Raw genomic sequence first — 23,052 nt, 5'->3', positions numbered from 1 at the left:
TCTCCTCATCATCTATGTTCATTCAGGTAAAAACTGTCCGTTTTAGTAAAACGTGTCATAGGATCACAAATTGTTGTGTAAGCCGCCTTATAGAAGTACATTGTAAACAGATCTACTTACAACACAGTATAAATTGTTCAACAGTTGCTGCTGTAACATTTCTATTGTGGCCTGCTCTTGTGATATTTTAGTTTTAGTATCAGTTTATGTATACAACCTATGTTACTCCGACCTTCTATTTCCCTAGTATATGACTATGCAACTCCCGAGACTTGGACACGAGTATAACAGTTGGACACCAAATTTCAAGATATGAGAAAATTAACAAGGTATCGAATCACTTCTACTTAATAAAGGTTGTTATTATGGTATCAAATTAGTAACATGGCCGATAAATTGACATTCTAGAATCTAGATACAAACGGTAGTCTACTCTTGAAGTCTTATTTGAAAAACTCCACCGAAGACAATCACCAATTATCTGATCATGAGATCTTCTCGTACAAACAATAATTCGTCCTAAACTCGACTCCAAATAAAATTATGCTTGGTAATATGAGACTTATTTCATCTAGTAACTGAATTATTAATATCATTTCTCTTCGTATTATCATCAATAACGAAACGAGGGGGCTAACAGACAGCAGTCGTCCCTAGCAATGAAACTTCTAAAAATTTTATTTAAATTTTCAAAGATCTTTCTAGTATAACTTATTGCACCAATAGTTCACCCCTAACTACAAATCCTAATTCCGCCATAAATGATCATATCAACATTCAAGAGATAATAGCGAAACTAGGAGGGGACTAACAGAGGCAGTCGTCCCTAGCAACAAAAATTCTAATATTTTCATTTAAAATTTCCTATTCTTTCTAGTTTCCTTATTGAACAAATACTTCGCCCTAACTTCAAATCCCCATTACGCCACCAATAGTCATATCAACATTCAACTGTTTATCAACAATTCAACGTCAATTATTCAATAACACTGCACACCAAGGGAGTAAACAATCATTTCTTCAACAAATATAAAAAAAATCACAAAATTAACCTTGGCTTTTAATTATTATAAATAATAATAAACAGCAATAATTAGTAACTCGAATTTAAATAGACTTAACTAGAAGTCAATAGCAAACAGTCGGAAATGCCAGTAATACCTGGGTTAAAAATAGAGTAAAAGCATAAGTTTGATAGTTTGATTACATTCAAGTCTTCAAAACCGAACTGCGTGGTTTGTTCCTCTAGAACAAATTCAACTTCGTGTTTTGTTCTTCAATTCCTTTCCCTTCCTTAAACAAAACCATGCTCTCTATATAAGTAGACAAATAAAATAAATTACGATCTGCATTTATCTCTCTTAATGTTGTCTCACTTTGAGTTACTGGATCAATTGAAACAACCTCACTCTCCTCTTCAGTATAACCACGACCACTCTTCACGATGATAACTTCACCATTTTTTCTAAAACTAAACGCCAAAGGCCTGCCATGTAGACTTAACAATCCTATCTTCTTCCAAGATTTAACAATCCCATCTTCTTTCAATATCCATGCGCTAAAAGTGTTGTTTCCGTCATCGTAGTTACTCTTCAACAAAGTCAATATTCCCTTCTTAATCTCCTGAACATACAAATTCTGAGTAAATCTAAACTCGGCTAATTTTAAGTCTCTCGGGAGTTGTATGGTCTCAAAACTCTCTGTAGACATGTCGAATTTGAGGAGCACAGTTTCATTATATGAAGCCACATAAGGCTTCCCAAGCCAATAAACAGAGCCATTAATGAAACGAGGGGTATACCCGCAGCGGTGATCTTTAATATCGTAGCAAGGACCCTTAACGATAACCCTCCAGCACCCAGATTTCAAACTATAGACCTCCACCAGCGTTTGGGAGCTAACCCCATAACCAGTATCCCGTTCTACGAGTCGAACCACCTTGTAATCATCAGAAATAGGATCAAACCCGAACCCACAAACAGACGTATACGCACCAATCTTATCAAATACGAATATAGGCCGTGGGAGGTGAACAAACTTCCTAATAGAGGGATTCCAAAGAATAATAAGAGTACCCTCCTGTTGATAATCATTAACCAAGCAAAGAACACCGTTTATGCAACCCACGACAGTAAAGCACTGTTTAGGATAAGCAAGGAAGGGGACAAGCAAGCCTTGAGTTTGGAAACCGGAAAAAGTATCGTCATCAGGGTCAAGATGGTACATTTCTTGCTTGTCGTGGGTAAAATAACGAAGTAACAAATGGGAATTGGCATGTTGTGCAATATGATCGGAGATAAAATCATGACTAGTGATTGAAGATAGGAATGATTTGGACAAAATAGTGCATTTAATTAGGGTTTTCACAGGCAATCTGTGTAATATGTTAGTACTGATTTCAGTAGGCAAATTATTCCACATTTTGCAGAAAATTAAAGGGGATGTAAGGTTTGAAAAATAAAGCAAATAAATTAAAGATTGAAAATTGAAGATTGAAGAAGAAGAGAGCTTACTGCTTAGGACTTGGGAGTCTTGAGTCTTGGCTCTCGGCTCTCGATAGCATTCAGAGCAAAAGTGCGACTGACTGTTTTAGGGTTTGGTTAATTCAATTCAAGCTTTAATAATATTTCGGAATTTATTTTCACAGTACGATTTTTACTCATTTCAGTACTTTTTGCACAATACTTTTCATTTACCTACCCTCACTAAAAAACTCTAAACCAAATTATATCACTTAGTTAACCATGAATCTCAAATAAATCAAATATTGCATCTCAAATCAATCAAATTGCTTCAATTGTGAATGATATTTATCATTAATTACAAATTATTAATCAATTTAATGTTTTTAAAGGATTTTTTTTGTTTAATTATTACTTAACAGTTTATGGTTAATTAAAAATTATAAATTAGGTGGGTTCGGCAGTTGAGAACGGTGGTGTCTCACTGTCGCCGGCGACGGCAGGAGATGGGGTCATCGGAGGGAGGAAGGGGCGTTCATCTGCAGGTTGAAAGGGGGTTCATTGATGGTAAGGGAGGCAGGCTGTTGGGAGAGTAAGCGGTGGCCGACAAAGATGGCGAAGGGTTTTCGCTGCTGGAGCGCCGGTGAGGGCGAGTAGGTGGACGTCGGAGAGGCGGCAGCGCTGGTAGAAAAAGGCTAATAGTGAGGTGGTTGTCGACAGTGTTGTGCAGTCGTTGGGTAAAAAAACATACTAGCAAGATCACAAAGAATTAATACAGTACTATGCTTGTGTAAAAAATTTCTTTGTTGATAGATGGTACAGTATGCAGTACATTCGTAGAAGAGAAGGGACTACGGAGAGAGAAAAAAAGATGTGAGAGAAGTAGATGATTTGAGGGGAGAGAAATGAGAAGGGTATTTTTGTCAAAAGTGTACTACGATGAGTAAAATGTGTACTGCGAAAATCAGGACCCTAATATTTTCGGGTCGTGTTATTTGCGTGTTGCGACTCTTGCGGGACTTGGGCTAGAATATTTTTCGGGTCGGGTTGGGTTAAATCTGGTTTAAATGTTGAGTCATATTGATTACTGAATGGATTTAGTAGTAACTCTTCTATAGGTGTAACACCCCCATACTCCAAGTGCCTTACCAGGATCACTCAGGTATGAAGACATTACCATCTCGGTTACCCGAGGCAATGATAATCAAATAAACAATGAAGAAACAATATTTAAATATAAATACTTAGTGAAGAGTTACAATTCTCAAACCAAACCAAAATGCAATACATGTTCTCAACTCGATTTCTAATCAAAATGTAAATAACTAATAAGCTACAAATGAAGACTCCCATCATCATGTCGTGGCCATCCCGGCTATCCCAAGTACTCATCTCAATACCTACTCAATATCTGCTCACCATCCCCGAATGGATCACCGCAGTTTACAAAACAACACCGGGTCGATAATAATCACACAATTCAATATATACCAACAATAAGACAAACAGACACTTAACTCACACACACACAATCACGCCAAATCCAATCATCTCAACTCATCGATGTCCATCCCTTTGGACCACCACCGCCCGGGGGGGCGCGCCGTACCCACCAAATCCCCGCTTCACATAGTGAGCGATAACCCTGTCCATTAATGTGCACATCCCCTCCCGTGGCGGGTTTCACGGAGGGAAAAACTAGGGCGTGAAGCCACTCCCGCAAGTGACCCCACTCAGCCGAGGCCACGCCTCGCGAACCATCAACAACGATCACAACCACAATCACAATACAACTATTATATCAAACAACCAAATACAATACATCAACCAATATCCCATTATGGGACTAATACTGAGTAGGAAATCCTACCTGATAAGCACACAATCAGACGGTCTCTACTGCTGAATCAAAAGGCTTCCTCTATGAACCCTCCTCCTATCATACAACACATAAAGACTACCAAATCACATACTTCACATAAACCCCCAAATCTCTAAATTAGGGTTTAACCAATTCAAAGGAAAGACAATAAAAAGGGTACATAGATCTTACCCACGACGCAAGGAACCCAACGGTATAATCAACGCTCAGAACTGACCTTCCAAACCCCGGGTATTGCTAATAATGCGATTAGGATGAAGAACTTGCTTGCTTTCTCTCTTAAACAGTAATTTAGGTTTTGCAAAAGTGATTTAGAATAATGACGACAAAGCTTATATACCTTAATCGCATAATTAACAAAACCCGAGAAAACTCCCCATAAAACCGGCTACTCGATCGAGTACCCAAGGCTACTCGATCGAGTACCCCCTTACTCTATCGAGTACCTAAGGCTACTCGATAGAGTACCCCTTTACTCTATCGAGTACCTAAGGCTACTTGATAGAGTACCCCCGTACTCTATCGAGTACCTAAGGCTACTTGATAGAGTACCCTACAGGTCAGAAACTTTTCTAAAACGCAACTTACCCTTACTCGACAGAGTAAGGCCTACTCGATAGAGTACCCCAAGACTTATAAATATGGAGTATTACAGTCTTCCCTCCTTAAAAAGAACTTCGTCCCCGAAATTCAACCCATACTCTAAAAACAACCATACTAACTCGACCAAGACACAACAACATAACTAAGAACTCAAAAACTCGACCAAACATAAAACATGAACTCTTAACACCCACTCCACCAACTATGTTTACTTCCTTAACATGACTCACGATATTGTATCCACCACATATATATCTCTCACGACACGAACTTCATACATAACCGACCACCATCCACTAACACTGCTAGCTCCATAATATCATCCACTATCAAATCCAAAATCAAGACACTCATAGACATCAAACGGAATGTTACAAATCCCTCCTTTACGCTACGCTAACACTCTACTTCCAATTATATTACAACATGCACCACCATGAAACTCTCTTTTATCGCCTCCTACTCCTCTTAAGATAAATGTTACGTCCTCGTAACTCACTAATACTAAATCCTAGATTTATCTTTTCATAATCCTCATCACCATCGCATGTCAAAGATAACCACCTATAATCTAAACACTCGCCATGCACCTACACAAGGCTCACTTATTTAAACAACTCTCATACTTCACTTCTCTCGTCACACCACCTAACCTATACCACAAAATCCTTAATTTAACCCAAAACTTCACTTGTTCCCTATTACCGCAACATGACACACCTCTCTATATAAACTACATAACACTCTTACCGCCAAAAGCATAACTCACTATCCACACTTGTTACGTACACTCACACTAGATCCTCAAGTTCCTTTCTTTTATTACCGCAAGCCTCATACATAACTTAACACGACACTAATTACTCAACGCCCTACTGTAATACTTCGTATTTATAAGTCTTGGGGTACTCTATCGAGTCGGCCTTACTCTGTCGAGTAAGGGTAAGTTGCGTTTTAGAAAAGTTTCTGACCTGTTGGGTACTCGATCGAGTAGCTGGGGTACTCGATCGAGTAGGGGGGTACTCGATCGAGTGTCCTTGGGTACTCGATCGAGTAGCCGGTTTGCGGGGTGATAATTCGACGGGTTTTGTTAATAACACGGACTATTATATAAATCTTTCCGTCACTTTCATAATACACCTTTACAAACCTTATAACATTAAAAGGGAGATTCAAGTTACGTTCTTCGCATTCATCCATGTTGTTGACAAATCCCGGAGCTTGAGAGGTCGGATTTCATCGTTCTTTACACCTTTGTGATCCTTGCGTGGAGGGTAAGATCTGCATACCAATTTTATAGTATTTCGTCAAGTTCCGTTAAACCCTAATTTTGGGATTGGGGGTTTTTATGATTTGTTAAGGTTAGATTGTGATTATGTGATTATGTGATAGGAGAAGGATTTGTAAAGGAGAGGTTTGGAGACAGCTGCTAGATCGTCTGATAATTGTGTTGCTTTCCAGGTAGGATTTCCTACTCAGTATTAGTCCCATAATGGGATATTGGTGATGTGCTGTAGTTAGTTGTTTGATATGATGATTGTGATTGTGATTGTGATTGTGATTGTGCTTGGTTGTCTATGGCTCTCGAGATGCGTTCTCGGCTGAGTGGGGTCACTTACGGGAGTGACTTCACGCCCTAGTTTCGCCCTTCGTGGAACCCGCCACGGAAGGGGATGTGCACATTAATGGACATGGTTATCGCTCGTACGATGAGCGGGGCTTAGGTGGGAACGGCTGCGGTCCCCCATCTGGCGGCGGTCCGGTGGACGATCGGTATTGAGATGATGGGAGTTGGTGGTGTGTGTGTGTGTGTGTGTGTGATTGATTCGTCTGTTTATCTTATTGTTGTTATCTATATTGATTGTGTGATTAGTACTGACCGACCCCGTTTAAATGTTTTAAAAACTGTGGTGATCCATTCGGGGGTGGTGAGCAGTTATTGAGCAGGTATGAGCTGATGCGTATGGGGTAACTGGGAGGAGTCACCACGATGCAGTTTAGAAGTCTTCCGCTGTGTTTGATAGTTTTATAGTCTTTTGATAGTAGATAGTTTTGGAGAACTTGTATCTCTTTATCAGTTTTGGTTTTTGGCATGTAATCATTTTAAACGTTAATTATTATTTAAATATGTTTCTTTATTGTCTTATGATAATCATTGCCTCGGGTAACCGAGATGGTAGCATTTCCATGCCTTAAGTGGTCCTGGTAAGGCACTTGGAGTATGGGGGTGTTACAAATGGTATCAGAGCGACGATCCTGAAACCTGTAACCAATGAATGCAATGAATATAGGGAGTCAATTAAAATGAATCCGGGGTAAAGGTTGTAGGAGCTAATGCAAAGACTTGGGAGACGTCTTAAAGTCGCGAACTCGCCCTATAATTTTGAACCGGTCACATGGGATATGAGTCGGGATCGCTATGTGTTTACCTTGTGCTTTGTGTACCTATGGAGTGATGTGTGGCATGAATCAGTGGATGTATGTATGTGGAGAATAGGGAATGTGTAGAAAAGATGGTGATAATGTGATTTCGTATGTTGTTGATTGAAAGCATGTTGCATGATAGTTGATTTATAATGTTGGTTGGAATTGTTAGAAAAGTGTATGAGAATGATGAGTAATGTGTTGGAAATAGATGAATTGATTGGAAAAGATGGAGTAGCAATTGCATAGGAATATGAATTTTGTGATTATGAATATGTTTAGGTGACGAAGTCTAATTGTAATGTTGTTGTATTAGTAACATGGGAATAGGATTTGTAATGTATTAGAATGTTTTGTGTTACGAAAAGTTATAAAATTTAAAGCATGCGGTTAGTACATGACTAATGAGTTAAATAATATATGTGCACGATGGATGTTGTTGCTTGATTTTTGAAGATGGTAACATGAGATTAGCAATACTGGTTTATGAGTACTGAGTCGTTTTGTCTACCTTGTTGTTGTTTAAGTCGTTTGGGAAGTAAAGATCAATAGTTGTGTTTTTCGATGATAAAGAGGTTGTCTTTAAACTGTTATAACTTGAGATGCATAAATGATTTTAATGTGATTCCAATTGGAGGTGATAGCTTGTTCTTTTACGATTCTAACGATAGGTCGCACGCCCAAAGCGACCAAGAAATGAGTGAGTTATGGCTGTTTTACTGAAAACTGGACAGTCTTTGAGAAATGCGTAGGTACTCGATCGAGTAGCCTTGGTACTCGATCGAGTAGGGGGGTACTCGATCGAGTACGTAAGTTACTCGATCGAGTGTCCCTGGTAATTTGTTTTACGTGCTTCTGATCTTCACCTACTCGATCGAGTAAGTCCCTTACTCGATCGAGTGTCCTGTACTCGATCTAGTGACCCCTGTTTTGGGGCATATGCTTATCTTTTGAATTCGTTGCATATTATGTTTAATTCAAAGTTATTATTTTGCTTCTTTATGCATTGGTTTACATGTATGTTGGTCTTGACGCGTAAGTTACCCAATCTTGTGGTGTAGTGAGTGGCACCTGTGGTGAGTATGAGTTCGGTGGGAGGACATGAGTTATACGTGGTTGTAATAGATAGTGGAAAAAGAAAAGGAAGATTGTTATGGCTTAATTAAGACATAGAGCATGTTTTCTGAGATGAAATGAGATGAGTGATATGAGTGTGTGTTGAGTAACGTAAAAGTATGTGAATGTGGGCAATGGATGATGTGAGTCTAAGGAACGTGAGAATGAAAGGATTGAGAGTAAGGATATGGATAGTGACAACTTGAGATGTGTAAAGAATTATGGAGGGAGGTCGTTAAGAGCCGTGTGGGTTAAGAATATACATAATGAAAGTTCGTTTTAAAGGGGTTGAGAAGAGTGGTATATAGTGAACTTTGTGGAGACACGTCACGGGGTGGAGATTTGGCTTTTTAAGAGATGAAACTATTGTGGGTTTTCCTTGGGCAATTAGCGGTATGAAAGGAATTTTGATTTCTAGAGATGTAAGAAGGAAGATGCAATTGTTGAACAGTAAACGTTGATTCTATGGATGGATTAGTGGCAAGGGTGATTGATGACATAATAAGAGAATATTTGTGGTAAGAGAGAGTGAGATGATATCGATATGAAATAATTAGATGTGAGTTTTGGAGCAGTGAGAACGTAACCGGAACACTAAAGAGTTAGGTAGAAGTGATAAGGAGTTGAATGGTTAATTGATTTTGTAGATGTAAAGGAAAAGAATGAGGGGAATAAAATTGAGAAAATGTTGACCGGAGTTATGTGATATAGAGGTAAGGAGTCGTCGAGATGTGTGCTACCAATCATGAGGATGCTAGTTAATGGTTATAGAGGAGTTTTGGGACAACATGATTAGTAATGAGTTTCGAGGAATTAAGGAAAGTAAGAAGTTGGTAGAATATTTGCACGATACGAGATTTTGGCGGAGAGTTAGATGATGATACAATTAAGGATAGTATTGGGAAGAATGTTGAGGTAATTTTGTTGATGGATTTGATGCTTGTTATTTGGGATGTCAACCAAAGATAGGAAAGAAATCGTGATGTTTAGAAATGAGTGTAAGAGGTTTGATGTTCGGACAGTGGTAGTGTTGTCGTTTGTGACTAGTGGTTAAGGGTGATGGTATATTAGAAAGGTAGCAATTCTAAAGAGGTTGATTTTGTAGAGACCAGATGGATATTTATGGTTGTGAGAGGGTATAAGATGTGGTTAGATGGGGCGGATGCTAATAGTTGAATAGTAATGGTATGGTTATACTGGGCAGGAAGTGATGGTTGTGCGGATGGGGGAAAAGGTTATGAGGGGCATAAGAGTTAAGCTCGGGCGGCAGGTAACCTATGTTGAGTGGTAACTTACGTGATCAGGATTGACTGGTTGGATGTGATTATGGGTCTATGTCATATATAAATGTTTGTGTGAGGTTATGACCTCACAAGAAATGGTATGGTGTGATAATTATAAGTTGTTATCTGAATTTTCTGTAATACATGTTGGATACGAGTACGTAATGGAAGGATGTTTAAAAAGGTAATAATTTGACTGTTTTGGCATGACTAGTTATGCATGTCTGTATTCATGGTACATGTCAATCTGTGATATGGTAAGGAGATGATATTCACGAGGTTATTATCTGTTTAATTCATAAAATATGTGGTGTTATGATTTAGTAAAGTGGATTTGAGTAAGTTTTTATTGTCGAGAAATTATTCGAGACAGTATTTATGGGAGTTGTATGCAGTCGTGATGACTATCGATGTGGTTGTGGTGCCTCGGGTGGTGATCCGGGCACGATATTTAGTGTGGTGATGCGGGTATTTTCGCACCGCGGTGTGGCTGTTGGTGGCGGTGTTGTGATGCCGTCACCGGTTGTGGTGGAGTATGCAGGATGATTATGATTCGAGTTTCGAAAGTACATAGCAGTTATACATAGATTGTTGTTTTGTTTGATGTTGTTCCCTGCGAGTTTCAGTGTGTGCAGATAGACAGTTGTCTTGTTTATTGATGTTTTCTTTACCTGGTTAAGTTGGGAATGAGGGTAGAGTATGATATACATAGAGTTGTATATGTTTTCGTTGTTGTCATAGACTCATAGTATAGTGACATTCTGTTAATGGGACACGGTTGTGAGAGGTTGTTACAATAATTATGATCTTGTTCTAGTTAAGGTTTCAGTAGACATGGTAATGGCAAGTGAGTCGTAGAACATGTGTGGTAATGACCCGAAAGATGCAGGTGGTTCATAATCTTTTGTTGAGACAGTGAGTGTAGGGTATTGGGAATTAGTGTCATGTTAAGTTGTGTATGAGTTTTGCGGTAATGGAAGAAAGAACTTGAGGATCTAGTGTGCGTGTACGTAACGAGTGTGGATCGTGAGTTATGCTTCTGGGAGATAAGTGCCTTACATAGAGAGGTATGTTGTTTTGCAGAAATAATGGAGAGTTAGTATGGTGATTTTGCTACGAGTTTTATGGTATAGGTTAGGTGGTATGCCAAATGAGTTGAGTTATGAGAAATGTTTAAGTAAGAGAGCCTTGGATATATGCATGGTGAGTGTTTGGTTTATAGACGGTTATCTTTGACATGTGGTGGCACTACAGGAAAAACGCCTTTGGGTGACAAAACTTTTCGTCGCACAAACCCATGTTTTCGTTGCCCATATGCTTGTGCAACAAAAATAGTTTCGTCGTGACTTTGACGCACAAAGCTCGACGCCCTTTACATTTAGTGCGACGACACATCTTTTCATCGTCCATATAAATCTATGTGCGACAATTTGTCTTTGTTGCCCAAAGGTGACTTTGTGCATTGAAAAAAAAACTCGTCGCACATAAATGGAGTTTTAGGCGTCAACCTTTTTCGTTGCCCATATTGTATTTTTAGTGCAACGTAATGTCATATATGTTGCCCAAAAAAAGCCAAGCATGTCAAAATAATTGTCGCCCATCCTAATTTGTTGACTATACTTTTGTTGCCTGAACTTCAATTTTCAGTCTCGAAAAATAGTACTTCGTATGTCATTTCTGAGCACGACTTATTATTGTCATCCATATTTCTTTCAAACGTCAATAGAATAGAAGATTTTCTTAAAATATATATCTTATCAAGTTACATTCAACTCAATGAAATATAATGTAGCAAAGGTGAAGCCAAGGAGATACAAAATTTACATTATTACATTAAGCTCAAACATGTATATCTAGGATTTAGTATTAGTGAGTTACGAGGACGTAACATTTATCTTAAGAGGAGTAGGATGCGATAAAAGAGATTTTGATGGTTGTTCACATGGTAGTATATTTGGAAGTAGAGTGTTGGTGTAGCATAAGATATGGATTTGTATATGTTGTGGTTGATGGTGTTAAAAGGTCATGGCCGTGCTTGTAGTAGTTTGATGTTAGGAATGCGAGAATACTTCGATAGTGTTGACAGTTGGATGATGAGATTATGAGTGTGAGTAAACTTCGAGGACGAAGTTCTTTTTAAGGGTGGTAGAATGTAACATTCCGTTTGATGTCTATGAGTGTCTTGATTTTGGATTTGATAGTGGATGATATTATGGAGCTAGCAGCGTTAGAGGATGGTAGTTGGTTATGTATGGAGTTGGTGTCGTGAGAGATATATATATGTGGAGTTGATACGATATCATGAGCCATATTGTGGAGGTAGGAATAGTTAGTGGAGTTGGTGTTACGAGTTCATGTTTGGGTTGGAGTTTTGTTTTGAGTTCTTAGTTACGTTGTTGTGTCTTGATCGAGTTAGCATGTTTGTTTTTATGTATGGGTTGAACTTCGGGGACGAAGTTCTTTTTAAGGAGGGAAGACTGTAATACTTCGTATTTATAAGTCTTGGGGTACTCTATCGAGTAGGCCTTACTCTGTCGAGTAAGGGTAAGTTGCGTTTTAGAAAAGTTTCTGACCTGTTGGGTACTCGATCGAGTAGCTGGGGTACTCGATCGAGTAGCTGGGGTACTCGATCGAGTAGGGGGGTACTCGATCGAGTGTCCTTGGGTAATCGATCGAGTAGCCGGTTTGCGGGGTGATAATTCGACGGGTTTTGTTAATAACACGGACTATTATATAAATCTTTCCGTCACTTTCATAATACACCTTTACAAACCTTATAACATTAAAAGGGAGATTCAAGTTACGTTCTTCGCATTCATCCGTGTTGTTGACAAATCCCGGAGCTTGAGAGGTCGGATTTCATCGTTCTTTACACCTTTGTGATCCTTGCGTGGAGGGTAAGATCTGCATACCAATTTTATAGTATTTCGTCAAGTTCCGTTAAACCCTAATTTTGGGATTGGGGGTTTTTATGATTTGTTAAGGTTAGATTGTGATTATGTGATTATGTGATAGGAGAAGGATTTGTAAAGGAGAGGTTTGGAGACAGCTGCTAGATCGTCTGATGATTGTGTTGCTTTCCAGGTAGGATTTCCTACTCAGTATTAGTCCCATAATGGGATATTGGTGATGTGCTGTAGTTAGTTGTTTGATATGATGATTGTGATTGTGATTGTGATTGTGCTTGGTTGTCTATGGCTCTCGAGATGCGTTCTCGGCTGAGTGGGGTCACTTGCGGGAGTGACTTCACGCCCTAGTTTCGCCCTTCGTGGAACCCGCCACGGAAGGGGATGTGCACATTAATGGACAGGGTTATCGCTCGTACGATGAGCGGGGCTTAGGTGGGAACGGCTGCGGTCCCCATCGGCGGGCGGTCCAAAGGACGATCGATATTGAGATGATGGGAGTTGGTGGTGTGTGTGTGTGTGTGTGTGACAGTTCAGCTGTCTGTTTATCTTATTGTTGTTATCTATATTGATTGTGTGATTAGTACTGACCCCGTTTAAATGTTTTAAAAACTGTGGTGATCCATTCGGGGGTGGTGAGCAGTTATTGAGCAGGTATGAGCGATGCGTATGGGGTAATCGGGAGGAGTCACCACGATGCAGTTTAGAAGTCTTCCGCTGTGTTTGATAGTTTTATAGTCTTTTGATAGTAGATAGTTTTGGAGAACTTGTATCTCTTTATCAGTTTTGGTTTTTGGCATGTAATCACTTTAAACGTTAATTATTATTTAAATATGTTTCTTTATTGTCTTATGATAATCATTGCCTCGGGTAACCGAGATGGTAGCATTTCCATGCCTTAAGTGGTCCTGGTAAGGCACTTGGAGTATGGGGGTGTTACACCTACACTCACTGTCTCAACAAAGGATTATGAACCACCTGCATATATCAGATCATTACCACACATGTTCTACGAATCACTTGCCATTACCATGTCCACTAAAGCCTTATCTAGAACAAGATCAAAATTTACAGAACAACCTCTCACAACCGTGTCCCATCAACGAGAATATCACTATACCATGACAACAAAAAAACATATACCACTCTATTTCATATCATATTCTACCCTCATTCCCAACTTAACCTGGTAAGAAACATCAATAACAAAACAACTGTCTATCTCGTACAAACCGAAACTCACAGAAGCAACATCAAACAAAACAACATTCTATGTATGATCGGTATGTACTTTCGAAACTCGAATCATAATCATCCCACCTACTCCACCACAACCGGTGACGGCATCACAACACCGCCACCAACAGCCACACCACACCGCATGCGAAAATACCCGCATCACAAAGACTATGTACCGTGCCCGGATCACCACCCGAGGCACAACAACCACATCGATAGTCATCACAACTGCATACAACTCCCATAAATACTGACTCGGAATAATTTCTCAGACAAGAATAACTTACTCAAATCCGCTTTACTAAATCATAACACAACATATTTTATGAATTAAACAGATAATTACCTCGTGAATATCATCCCCTTACCATATCACAGATTGACATGTACCATGAATACAGACAAGCATAACTAGTCATGCCAAAACAGTCAAATTATTACCTTTTTAAACATCATTCCATTACGTTCTCGTATCCAACATGTATTACAGAAAATTCAGATAACAACTTTATAATTATCACACCATACCATTTTTTTTTTGTGAGGTCGAACCTCACACAAACATTTATATATAACATAGACCCATAATCACATCCAACCAATCAATCCTGATCACGTAAGTTACCACTCAACAAAGGTTACCTGTCGCCCGAGTTTAACTCGCATGCCCCTCATCACATTCTTCCATTCGCATAACCCTCACCTTCTGCCACACTTAACTATACAGCTAACACTCACTAGGAGAAACCGCCTCCTAAGACTATGTCTTATACTTCCTCACAACCATACCTATCAATTCAATCTCTACAAAATCAGCCTCTTTAGAATTGCCATCTTTCCTATTTATCATTAACCTTAACCACTAGAGACAACTCCTCCATACAACTACCGTTCGTACATCAACTTCTTACACTCATCTCTAAACATCACCGTTTCTTCCCTATCTTTGGTTATCATCCCCAATAACGAGCATCAAATCTATCAACCAAAATTACCTCAACATAATTCCCAATACTATTCTTAATTGTATCATCATTTAACTCTCCACCAAAATCTCATATCCTGCAGATATTCTACCAACTTCTTACTTTCCTTAATTCCTCAAAACTCAAGACTAATCGTGTTATTCCGAAACTCCTATATAACCATTAATTCAATTCCTCATGATAGTATCATGCATCTTGACGATTCCTTACTTTTATATCACACAACTCCGGTGAACATTTTCTTAGTTTTACTCCTTTTTTTTTTTTTTTACACTCGACTAAAACAATTAACCATTCAACTCCTTATTACTTCTTCCTAACTCTTTAGTGCTCCGATCACTTTCTCATTGCTCCACAATTCCAATCCCGTTATTCCTTATCGATATTATCTCACTCTTCCTTACCATAAAATGTTCTCTTATTATGCCATTAATCACCCTTGCCACTGATCCATAAAAATCAACGTTTAATGTTCAAACAATTACATCTCCCTTTTTACATCTCTAGAAATCAAAATTCTTTTATACCGTTAATTACCCAAGGAAATCACACATTAGTTTCGTCTCTCGATAACACAAATTTCCAAACTCAGTCACTATCGGCAAATCCACGTCGCGACATGTCCCATTAAGTTCGCTATAAACCACTCTTCTCAATTCCTCTAAAACGACCTTTCATTACATATATTCTTACTCAACACTATTTCTAACCATCTCCCTCCATAATTTATTATACATCTCGGGTTGCTACTATCCACATCCTTTCTTTCAATCTTTTCATTCTCACGTTCCTTAAACTTACATCATGCCTTGCCCGCATTCACTTACATTTACATTACCCAACACACAATCATATCACTCATCTCGTCTCACAAAACCTGTTCTATATCTCAATTAAGCCATAACGATCTTCCTTTTTTTTTCCACTATCTATCACAACCACGTATAACTCATGTCCTCCCCATCGAACTCACACTCATCATAGGTGCCACTCTTTACACCATAAGGTTAGGTAACTTACGCTTCAGGACCAACACAAACGTAAAACAGTGCATAAAGAAGTAATATAACAGCTTTGAATTAAACATAATATGCAACGAATGTCAAAAGATAAGCATATGACCAAAAACAGGGGTCACTAGATCGAGTACGGGCCACTCGATCGAGTAAGGGACTTACTCGATCGAGTAGGTGAAGATCAGAAGCACGTAAAAAAATTACCAGGGACACTCGATCGAGTAACTGACGTACTCGATCGAGTTACCCCTACTCGATCGAGTACCAAGGCTACTCGATCGAGTACCTACGCATTTCTCAAAGACCTTTGTCCGATTTTTCGTAAAATAGTCATAACTCACTCATTTCTTGGTCGTTTTGGGCGTGTGACCTATCGTTAGAATCGTAAAAGAGCAAGCTATCACCTCCAATTAGAATCACATTAAAATCATTTACGCATCTCAAGTTATAACAGTTTAAAGACAACTTTGTCTGTAATCGACGACATAACTATTTGATTTTTACTTCCAAACAACTTAAACAACAACCAAGTTAAACGAAAACAACCCAATACTCATGAAACCAGTAGCCCCAATCACTTATTATTATTTTCGAAAACAAAGCAACAACATTCATCATGCACTACCCACATGCTTTTATTCTATAGCCTTTCGTAAGACAAATCATACTCATACATTACAAATCCTATTCCATGTTACTAATACATCAATATTACAAATACACTTCGTCACCTAAACATATTCATAATCACAAAATTCGTATTCTCATGCTATTGCCACTCCATCTTTTCCAATCAATTCATCCATTTCAACCACATTCTTCATACAACATGTACATATGAACAATAGTAGGCATGTATATGAAATCATTATATAAAATTACACAAACAAAATTATGTATAATCATATCACATATGAACTACTCTTTTTTTCCACCACATTACTCATCATTCTCATGCACTTTTCTAATAATTCCAACCAACATTGTAAACCAACTATCATGCAACATGCTTTCAATCAACAACAGTTCTATATACTTCACCAACCTTTCATTCACAAACTCGATCTTCTACTCCAAACATCCAACAATTACAACATACATCATCACATTCACATACAAGCTAACAAGCAACACATACGACCTTGACATACTACCCCCATGTGACCGGTTCAAAATTGTAGGGCGAGTTTGCGACTTCAGGACGTCTCCCAAGCCTTTGAATTAGCTCCTACAACCTTTACCCCGGGTTCATTTTAATTGACTCCCTATGTTCATTAGGTTCATTGGTTACAGGTTTCAGGATCGTCGCTCTGATACCATTTGTAACACCCCCATACTCCAAGTGCCTTACCAGGACCACTCAGGTATGAAGACATTACCATCTCGGTTACCCGAGGCAATGATAATCAAATAAACAATGAAGAAACAATATTTAAATATAAATACTTAGTGAAGAGTTACAATTCTCAAACCAAACCAAAATGCAATACATGTTCTCAATCGATTGTTCTAACGAAATGTAAATAACTAATAAGCTACGAATGGAAGACTCCTATCATCATGTCGTGGCCATCCCGGCTATCCCGAGATACTCATCTCAATACCTGCTCAATATCTGCTCACCATCCCCGAATGGATCACCGCAGTTTACAAAACAACACCGGGTCAGTACTAATCACACAATTCAATATATACCAACAATAAGACAAACAGACGACTTAAGCAATCACACACACACAATCACGCCAAATCCAATCATCTCAACTCACGATGTCCCTTTGGACCAGCCACCCGATGGGGACCGCAGCCGTACCCACCAAATCCCCGCTCCACATAGTGAGCGATAACCTGTCCATTAATGTGCACATCCCTTCTGTGGCGGGTTCCACAGAAGGCGAAACTAGGGCGTGAAGCCACTCCCGCAAGTGACCCCACTCAGCCGAGGCCACGCCTCGCGAACCATTAACAACGATCACAACCACAATCACAATACAACTATTATATCAAACAACCAAATACAATACATCAACCAATATCCCATTATGGGACTAATACTGAGTAGGAAATCCTACCTGGTAAGCACACAATCAGACGGTCTCTACTGCTGAATCAAAAGGCTTCCTCTATGAACCCTCCTCCTATCATACAACACATAAAGACTACCAAATCACATACTACATATAAACCCCCAAATCTCTAAATTAGGGTTTAACCAATTCAAAGGAAAGACAATAAAAAGAGTACATAGATCTTACCCACGACGCAAGGAACTCAACGGTATAATCAACGCTCAGAACTGACCTTCCAAACTCCGGGTATTGCTAATAATGCGATTAGGATGAAGAACTTGCTTGCTTTCTCTCTTAAACAGTAATTTAGGTTTTGCAAAAGTGATTTAGAATAATGACGACAAAGCTTATATACCTTAATCGCATAATTAACAAAACCCGAGAAAACTCCCCGTAAAACCGGCTACTCGATCGAGTACCCAAGGCTACTCGATCGAGTACCCCCTTACTCTATCGATGGTACTCTATCGAGTACCTAAGGCTACTCGATAGAGTACCCTCTTACTCTATCGAGTACCTAAGGCTACTCGATAGAGTACCCCCTTACTCTATCGAGTACCTAAGGCTACTTGATAGAGTACCCTACAGGTCAGAAACTTTTCTAAAACGCAACTTACCCTTACTCGACAGAGTAAGGCCTACTCGATAAAGTACCCCAAGACTTATAAATACGGAGTATTACAATAGGACCGTTCTATAGAGAATATGATAGGCTCAATAGAAGAAGTGAACCCAAAATAAAAGTAAATTGTGCAAATCATAACTTCTCACCTTCTCATATCTACTACCCCACCAGTCCACTACATCTCCTCACATCACCTCACCTTCAATACAACACCACATATGCAAACTTTTCCTCCGTCGCTTCTCCACATTCTCATCCCCACCACCATTTCCTTTACCACCTTCGTGATTTTCGTCCCCAACACTTCAGCCCTCTCTCTCCCTCCGCTAATCATTCAAACAAAAAGATCAAGACCGTCAATAATCATTGTTGATCCGTTGTAGCTAACCACCACCAAGTAAGTTAGGAAAATGATCTTCAAAACCCATGTCTTTAAACAAAAATTCAATACTTCTGTTAGGCCGAGTAGGCCTTCCGTATTCCGTTCATTGTATTTACCAATTCATCATATTCCGTTGATGGTATTTAGCAATTCATTGTATTAGCAAATCATTCATTGTATTTGGCTGAGTAGATTCTTTGTATCAGCCTTCTTCCTTGACGTATAAATAGGCTGATGATTGCTAATAATACAACAACACAATTACATATTTTCCCAAACTTAGTTTATCATGGTATTAGTGTTTTTTCTCCTTTTTCTATCATAAAATCGTTTGTTCGGCTCCTTAATCAAACATGACGAACAACGAACTTATCAATTCTGCTGTCACCTCTGAAAACAAAATCGATCCTTTGTCTCCCTTCCTCCTTGCTAATCAAGAAGGACCTGGGCAAACAATCACCCAAATAAAACTCCAGCACTACAATTACGAAGAATGGCGTCAGTCCATGCGTATGTCTCTTAAATCGAGACGGAAATTCGGTTTTTGTGATGGCACGATTGTGAAGCCGGCTGACCCCTTTCTCGCTGACCAATGGGTTGTCATCCATTTCACTATTGTGCAATGGATTATGCATTCAATTGATCTCTCAATTCGAGATACCATTTCATATACTGAGGATGCTTCGTTGTTATGGCGAGAATTAGAAGAGCGATTCTCCGTTGTTGATGGTTCAAAAATCCAAGCATTAAAGGCTCAATTAAATGACTGAAAGTAAACGAAGGGTGTGTCGGTTACCACGTATTATGGCAATTTAAAGGTTTTGTGGGATGCTATCGCTTCCCATGAGCCACCCTTCGCTTGCATGGAAACTGTACTTGTGGAATTGCACAAGAGGCGCTTGCACGACAGAACTCGGAGCGCTTACATAAATTTTTAATGGGTTTGGATGCATCTTTGTATGGGTCAATCCGGTCGAAGCAATTGGCTCTTGATCCTCTCCCATCTCTCAATCGTGCTTAGAGGAGCGATTTCACGCTAATCCTGTCGTGGCTGCTAACGACCCTTCTGATATTATGGCATGTCCAGTCCGGCGTGATTCTGGGTTGTCTTCGACTCCTGATTGGAGAGCTTTCTGCGAGCAGGAAAGACATGCAAGACGAAAATTGTCATGCTCACATTGCAATGCTACGGGACATGAGGTACAATCTTGTTTTATTAAATCCCAGAAGTACCCGGAATGATGAGGCGATCGTCCTTGGACTCTTTATGAAATGCGTGCTCGCTCTCAAACCCGTGTCTCAGGCCATTCCCCTGCCCGTGTAAATATGGTGTTCTCCACACCCAGTTCATCCTCCTCCCATGATCGTCTAAATGGTATGTCTCCCGATTAGATTATAGACACAGTGGCATCACACCATGTCACGGGTGATTTACAATGGCTGACCGAGTCATTCTCGATTTCACCGTGTGCTGTGAGCCTGCCCAATGGGCTCTCAGTTGTTGCTAATACGACTGGAACGGTTCACTTGACTGATTCATTGATTATTCACAATGTTTTATTTATTCCTAGCCTAACTTGTAATTTGCTCTCCGTGTCTCAATTGAGCACTGCCACTCATTATGTTCTTCAATTTACTATTGACTCTTGTTACATTCAGGACCATTCTACGAGGACGAGGATTGGAGTCGGTGAGTTGCGGGATGGGCTATACTATTTGCGTGCGGTGGTAGGACCAGTGGTGCATCGGGTGAGCACGGCATACATTTTTAATTTGCGACATAAACGGCTTGGGCATCCATTAAATAAGATTGTCAAATTACTTCCTCCTATTAGCCATTTAAATGCTGATTTAGAGCAACTTTGTGATATTTGCCATTTTGCGAAACAAAGTCGGAACAACTTTCATTTCAATAATAACAAGGCTTCTGTAATTTTCGATTTAATTCATTGCGACTTGTGGGGATCTTATCGTACTTTATCGTCTTGTGGTGCAAAATATTTTCTTACCTTAGTCGATGATTGTTCTCGAGCCATGTGGGTTTATTTGTTGATGGATAAAACTGAAGTTACGGAAATATTTATGAGTTTCTTAGCCATGGTCGAAAATCAATTTTCTAGACGGGTTAAAATTGTTGAATCGGACAATGGTACGAAATTTGAGCATATGGCCGAGTATTTCTTTAAGACTGGCATTCTTTTTCAAAAATCTTGTGTCGGAAATCCACAATAAAATGGCCGTGTTGAACGCAAACATCCTCACATTTTAAATGTGGCACGTGCTCTTATGTTTCAAGGTAACCTCCCGACAATTTTTTGGGGCGAGTGTAATACCCGCCCTTTTAGGGACCCATTGACCGACGTTGACCAACCTTTGGGGGGCAGGTGATGGTCTTTAGGAATGCGTGCCAGAGTTGCCTAGTGTCTTGTTTGAATAGGAGCATGAGTGGTACTCGATAGAGTAGAGGCTACTCGATCGTGTAGCTTGGGTACTCGATCGAGTAGGGGCCACTCGATCGAGTAAGCTAGTTACTCGATCGAGTAGCGTCTTTTCAGCGAGGGTTTATAATCGTGTTTTGTTAGAATCGCAAATCATTTCCACCTCCTTCCTTCAGACCTAGATGTCGCCTCCCTCCTTTCCCTTCACCATAATTCCTTCCATGGGAGCTTTAGAGGATGCTTATGCCTTGAGGATGAGTTACTTGAGTCGAGTAGCGATCTTAACGCCGATATGTTGTGCGTAGGTATGTCATCATCATCATCATCTTTGTCATTGTTGTTCCTTGTAGGATTATAATGGTAGTAATAGGCTGTTATGCGATTTGTATAGGGATTACTTGCATGGTTGATGTCTTGTGTTTGATCGAGGAGTTGCTGCGGTTGGCTAAAGGTAGGTTCGCCTACTCACTTTATGTTGGTTGTTTAGGTTGTTGTTGTTGTTGTTGTTGTTGTTGTTGTTGTTGTTGTTGTTGTTGTTGTTGTTGTTGTTGTTGTTGTTGTTGTTGTTGTTGTTGTTGTTGTTGTTGTTGTTGTTGTTGTTGTTGTCGTCGTCGTCGTCGTCGTTGGGATACAACTGGTTACGACTGATTGTCTGTGGTTCTCGAGGTGCATCCTCGGCTGAGTGGAGCCACTTGCGGGAGTGGCTTCACGCCCTAGTTTCGCCCTCCGTGGAACCCGCCACGGGAGGGGATGTGCACATTAATGAGATAGGGTTTATCGCTCGATTTGATGAGCGAGGCTTATGTGGGAACGGCTGCGGTCCCCCACTGGCAGGGCTGGTCCAGTAGACAGTCGGTGACGGAGGTTGATTGGAGTTTTGTAGCTTGTGTGTGCGGTCTGTTGTGTTTGTAGTGAATTAGTTGTTGTTGCTATGTTGTCCGCAGTACTGACCTTGTGTGGTTGTTTTCTTGTTTGCTTCTGTTGTGTCTGCCGTGATCCCTTATGGTGAGCAGTCAGTCTTAGCAAGTGCTGTCTTGGATGGTAGCTGAAGTCTTGGCGGGTTGAGTCTTCACGAGTAATGGCAGGAGTAGCTTATGTAGTTTTGATGAGATGTATCTTTTATACTAGTAGTTGGTTTAATCACTTGTAAAATATTTATTAATGTTCTTTTATTGACCTTTGATGATTGTTTTCCTCGGGCAACCGAGATGGTAACGCCTCTATATGCTAGCGAAGGTCTTGTTAAGGCTCCTTGGTATATGGGGGTGTTACAAAGTGGTATCAGAGCGACGATTTTGGAACCTGTAACAAATGAGCCTAATGAACGTAGTGAGTCTAATAAAATGAACCTGGTGTATGTATATTGGGAGCCCCGGCTAATGCTAGATTTTGGGTGAGTAGGCGCCCTCATTTAAAAATCATGGCCCCATTGTGATTAAGACAGTCACTGGGTATGGGAGTTTTTGAGTCGGCAATTATGTGCCTAATGTGTATAGTGGTCATACTAGAATTGTTCGTGGTAAAGTTTCTGTTAAAGTTAACATGTGTGAAATGGTTATGTTAGAATCGTATGTGATAAAGTTCCTAATGGAGCTAATAAGAGTGTGATGATAATGAGAAA

General features: G+C 39.7%; 1 protein-coding gene and 1 long non-coding RNA gene across 2 annotated transcripts; one reads left to right on the top strand and one right to left on the bottom strand.

Annotated features, from left to right (window-relative positions):
• Positions 1 to 1,245: 1,245 nt before the first annotated feature.
• Positions 1,246 to 2,421, bottom strand: LOC141600875 (F-box/kelch-repeat protein At3g06240-like). Its single transcript, XM_074421134.1, has one exon. It carries the CDS (start codon positions 2,419 to 2,421, stop codon positions 1,246 to 1,248), a length of 1,176 nt encoding a protein of 391 aa, XP_074277235.1.
• A 17,926-nt stretch (positions 2,422 to 20,347) lies between these two features.
• LOC141602598 (uncharacterized) lies at positions 20,348 to 22,778 on the top strand. Its single transcript, XR_012524549.1, has 3 exons — positions 20,348 to 21,736; positions 21,823 to 21,882; positions 22,445 to 22,778. It is a non-coding gene; the product is annotated as an uncharacterized LOC141602598 (long non-coding RNA).
• Positions 22,779 to 23,052: the final 274 nt, after the last annotated feature.

The sequence above is a fragment of the Silene latifolia genome, chromosome 9 (genome assembly GCF_048544455.1).
Source record: "Silene latifolia isolate original U9 population chromosome 9, ASM4854445v1, whole genome shotgun sequence".
Lineage (NCBI taxonomy): Eukaryota > Viridiplantae > Streptophyta > Magnoliopsida > Caryophyllales > Caryophyllaceae > Silene > Silene latifolia.
The sequence above is the reverse complement of the archived record's forward strand: the minus strand, read 5'-3'. Positions and strand labels throughout refer to the sequence as shown.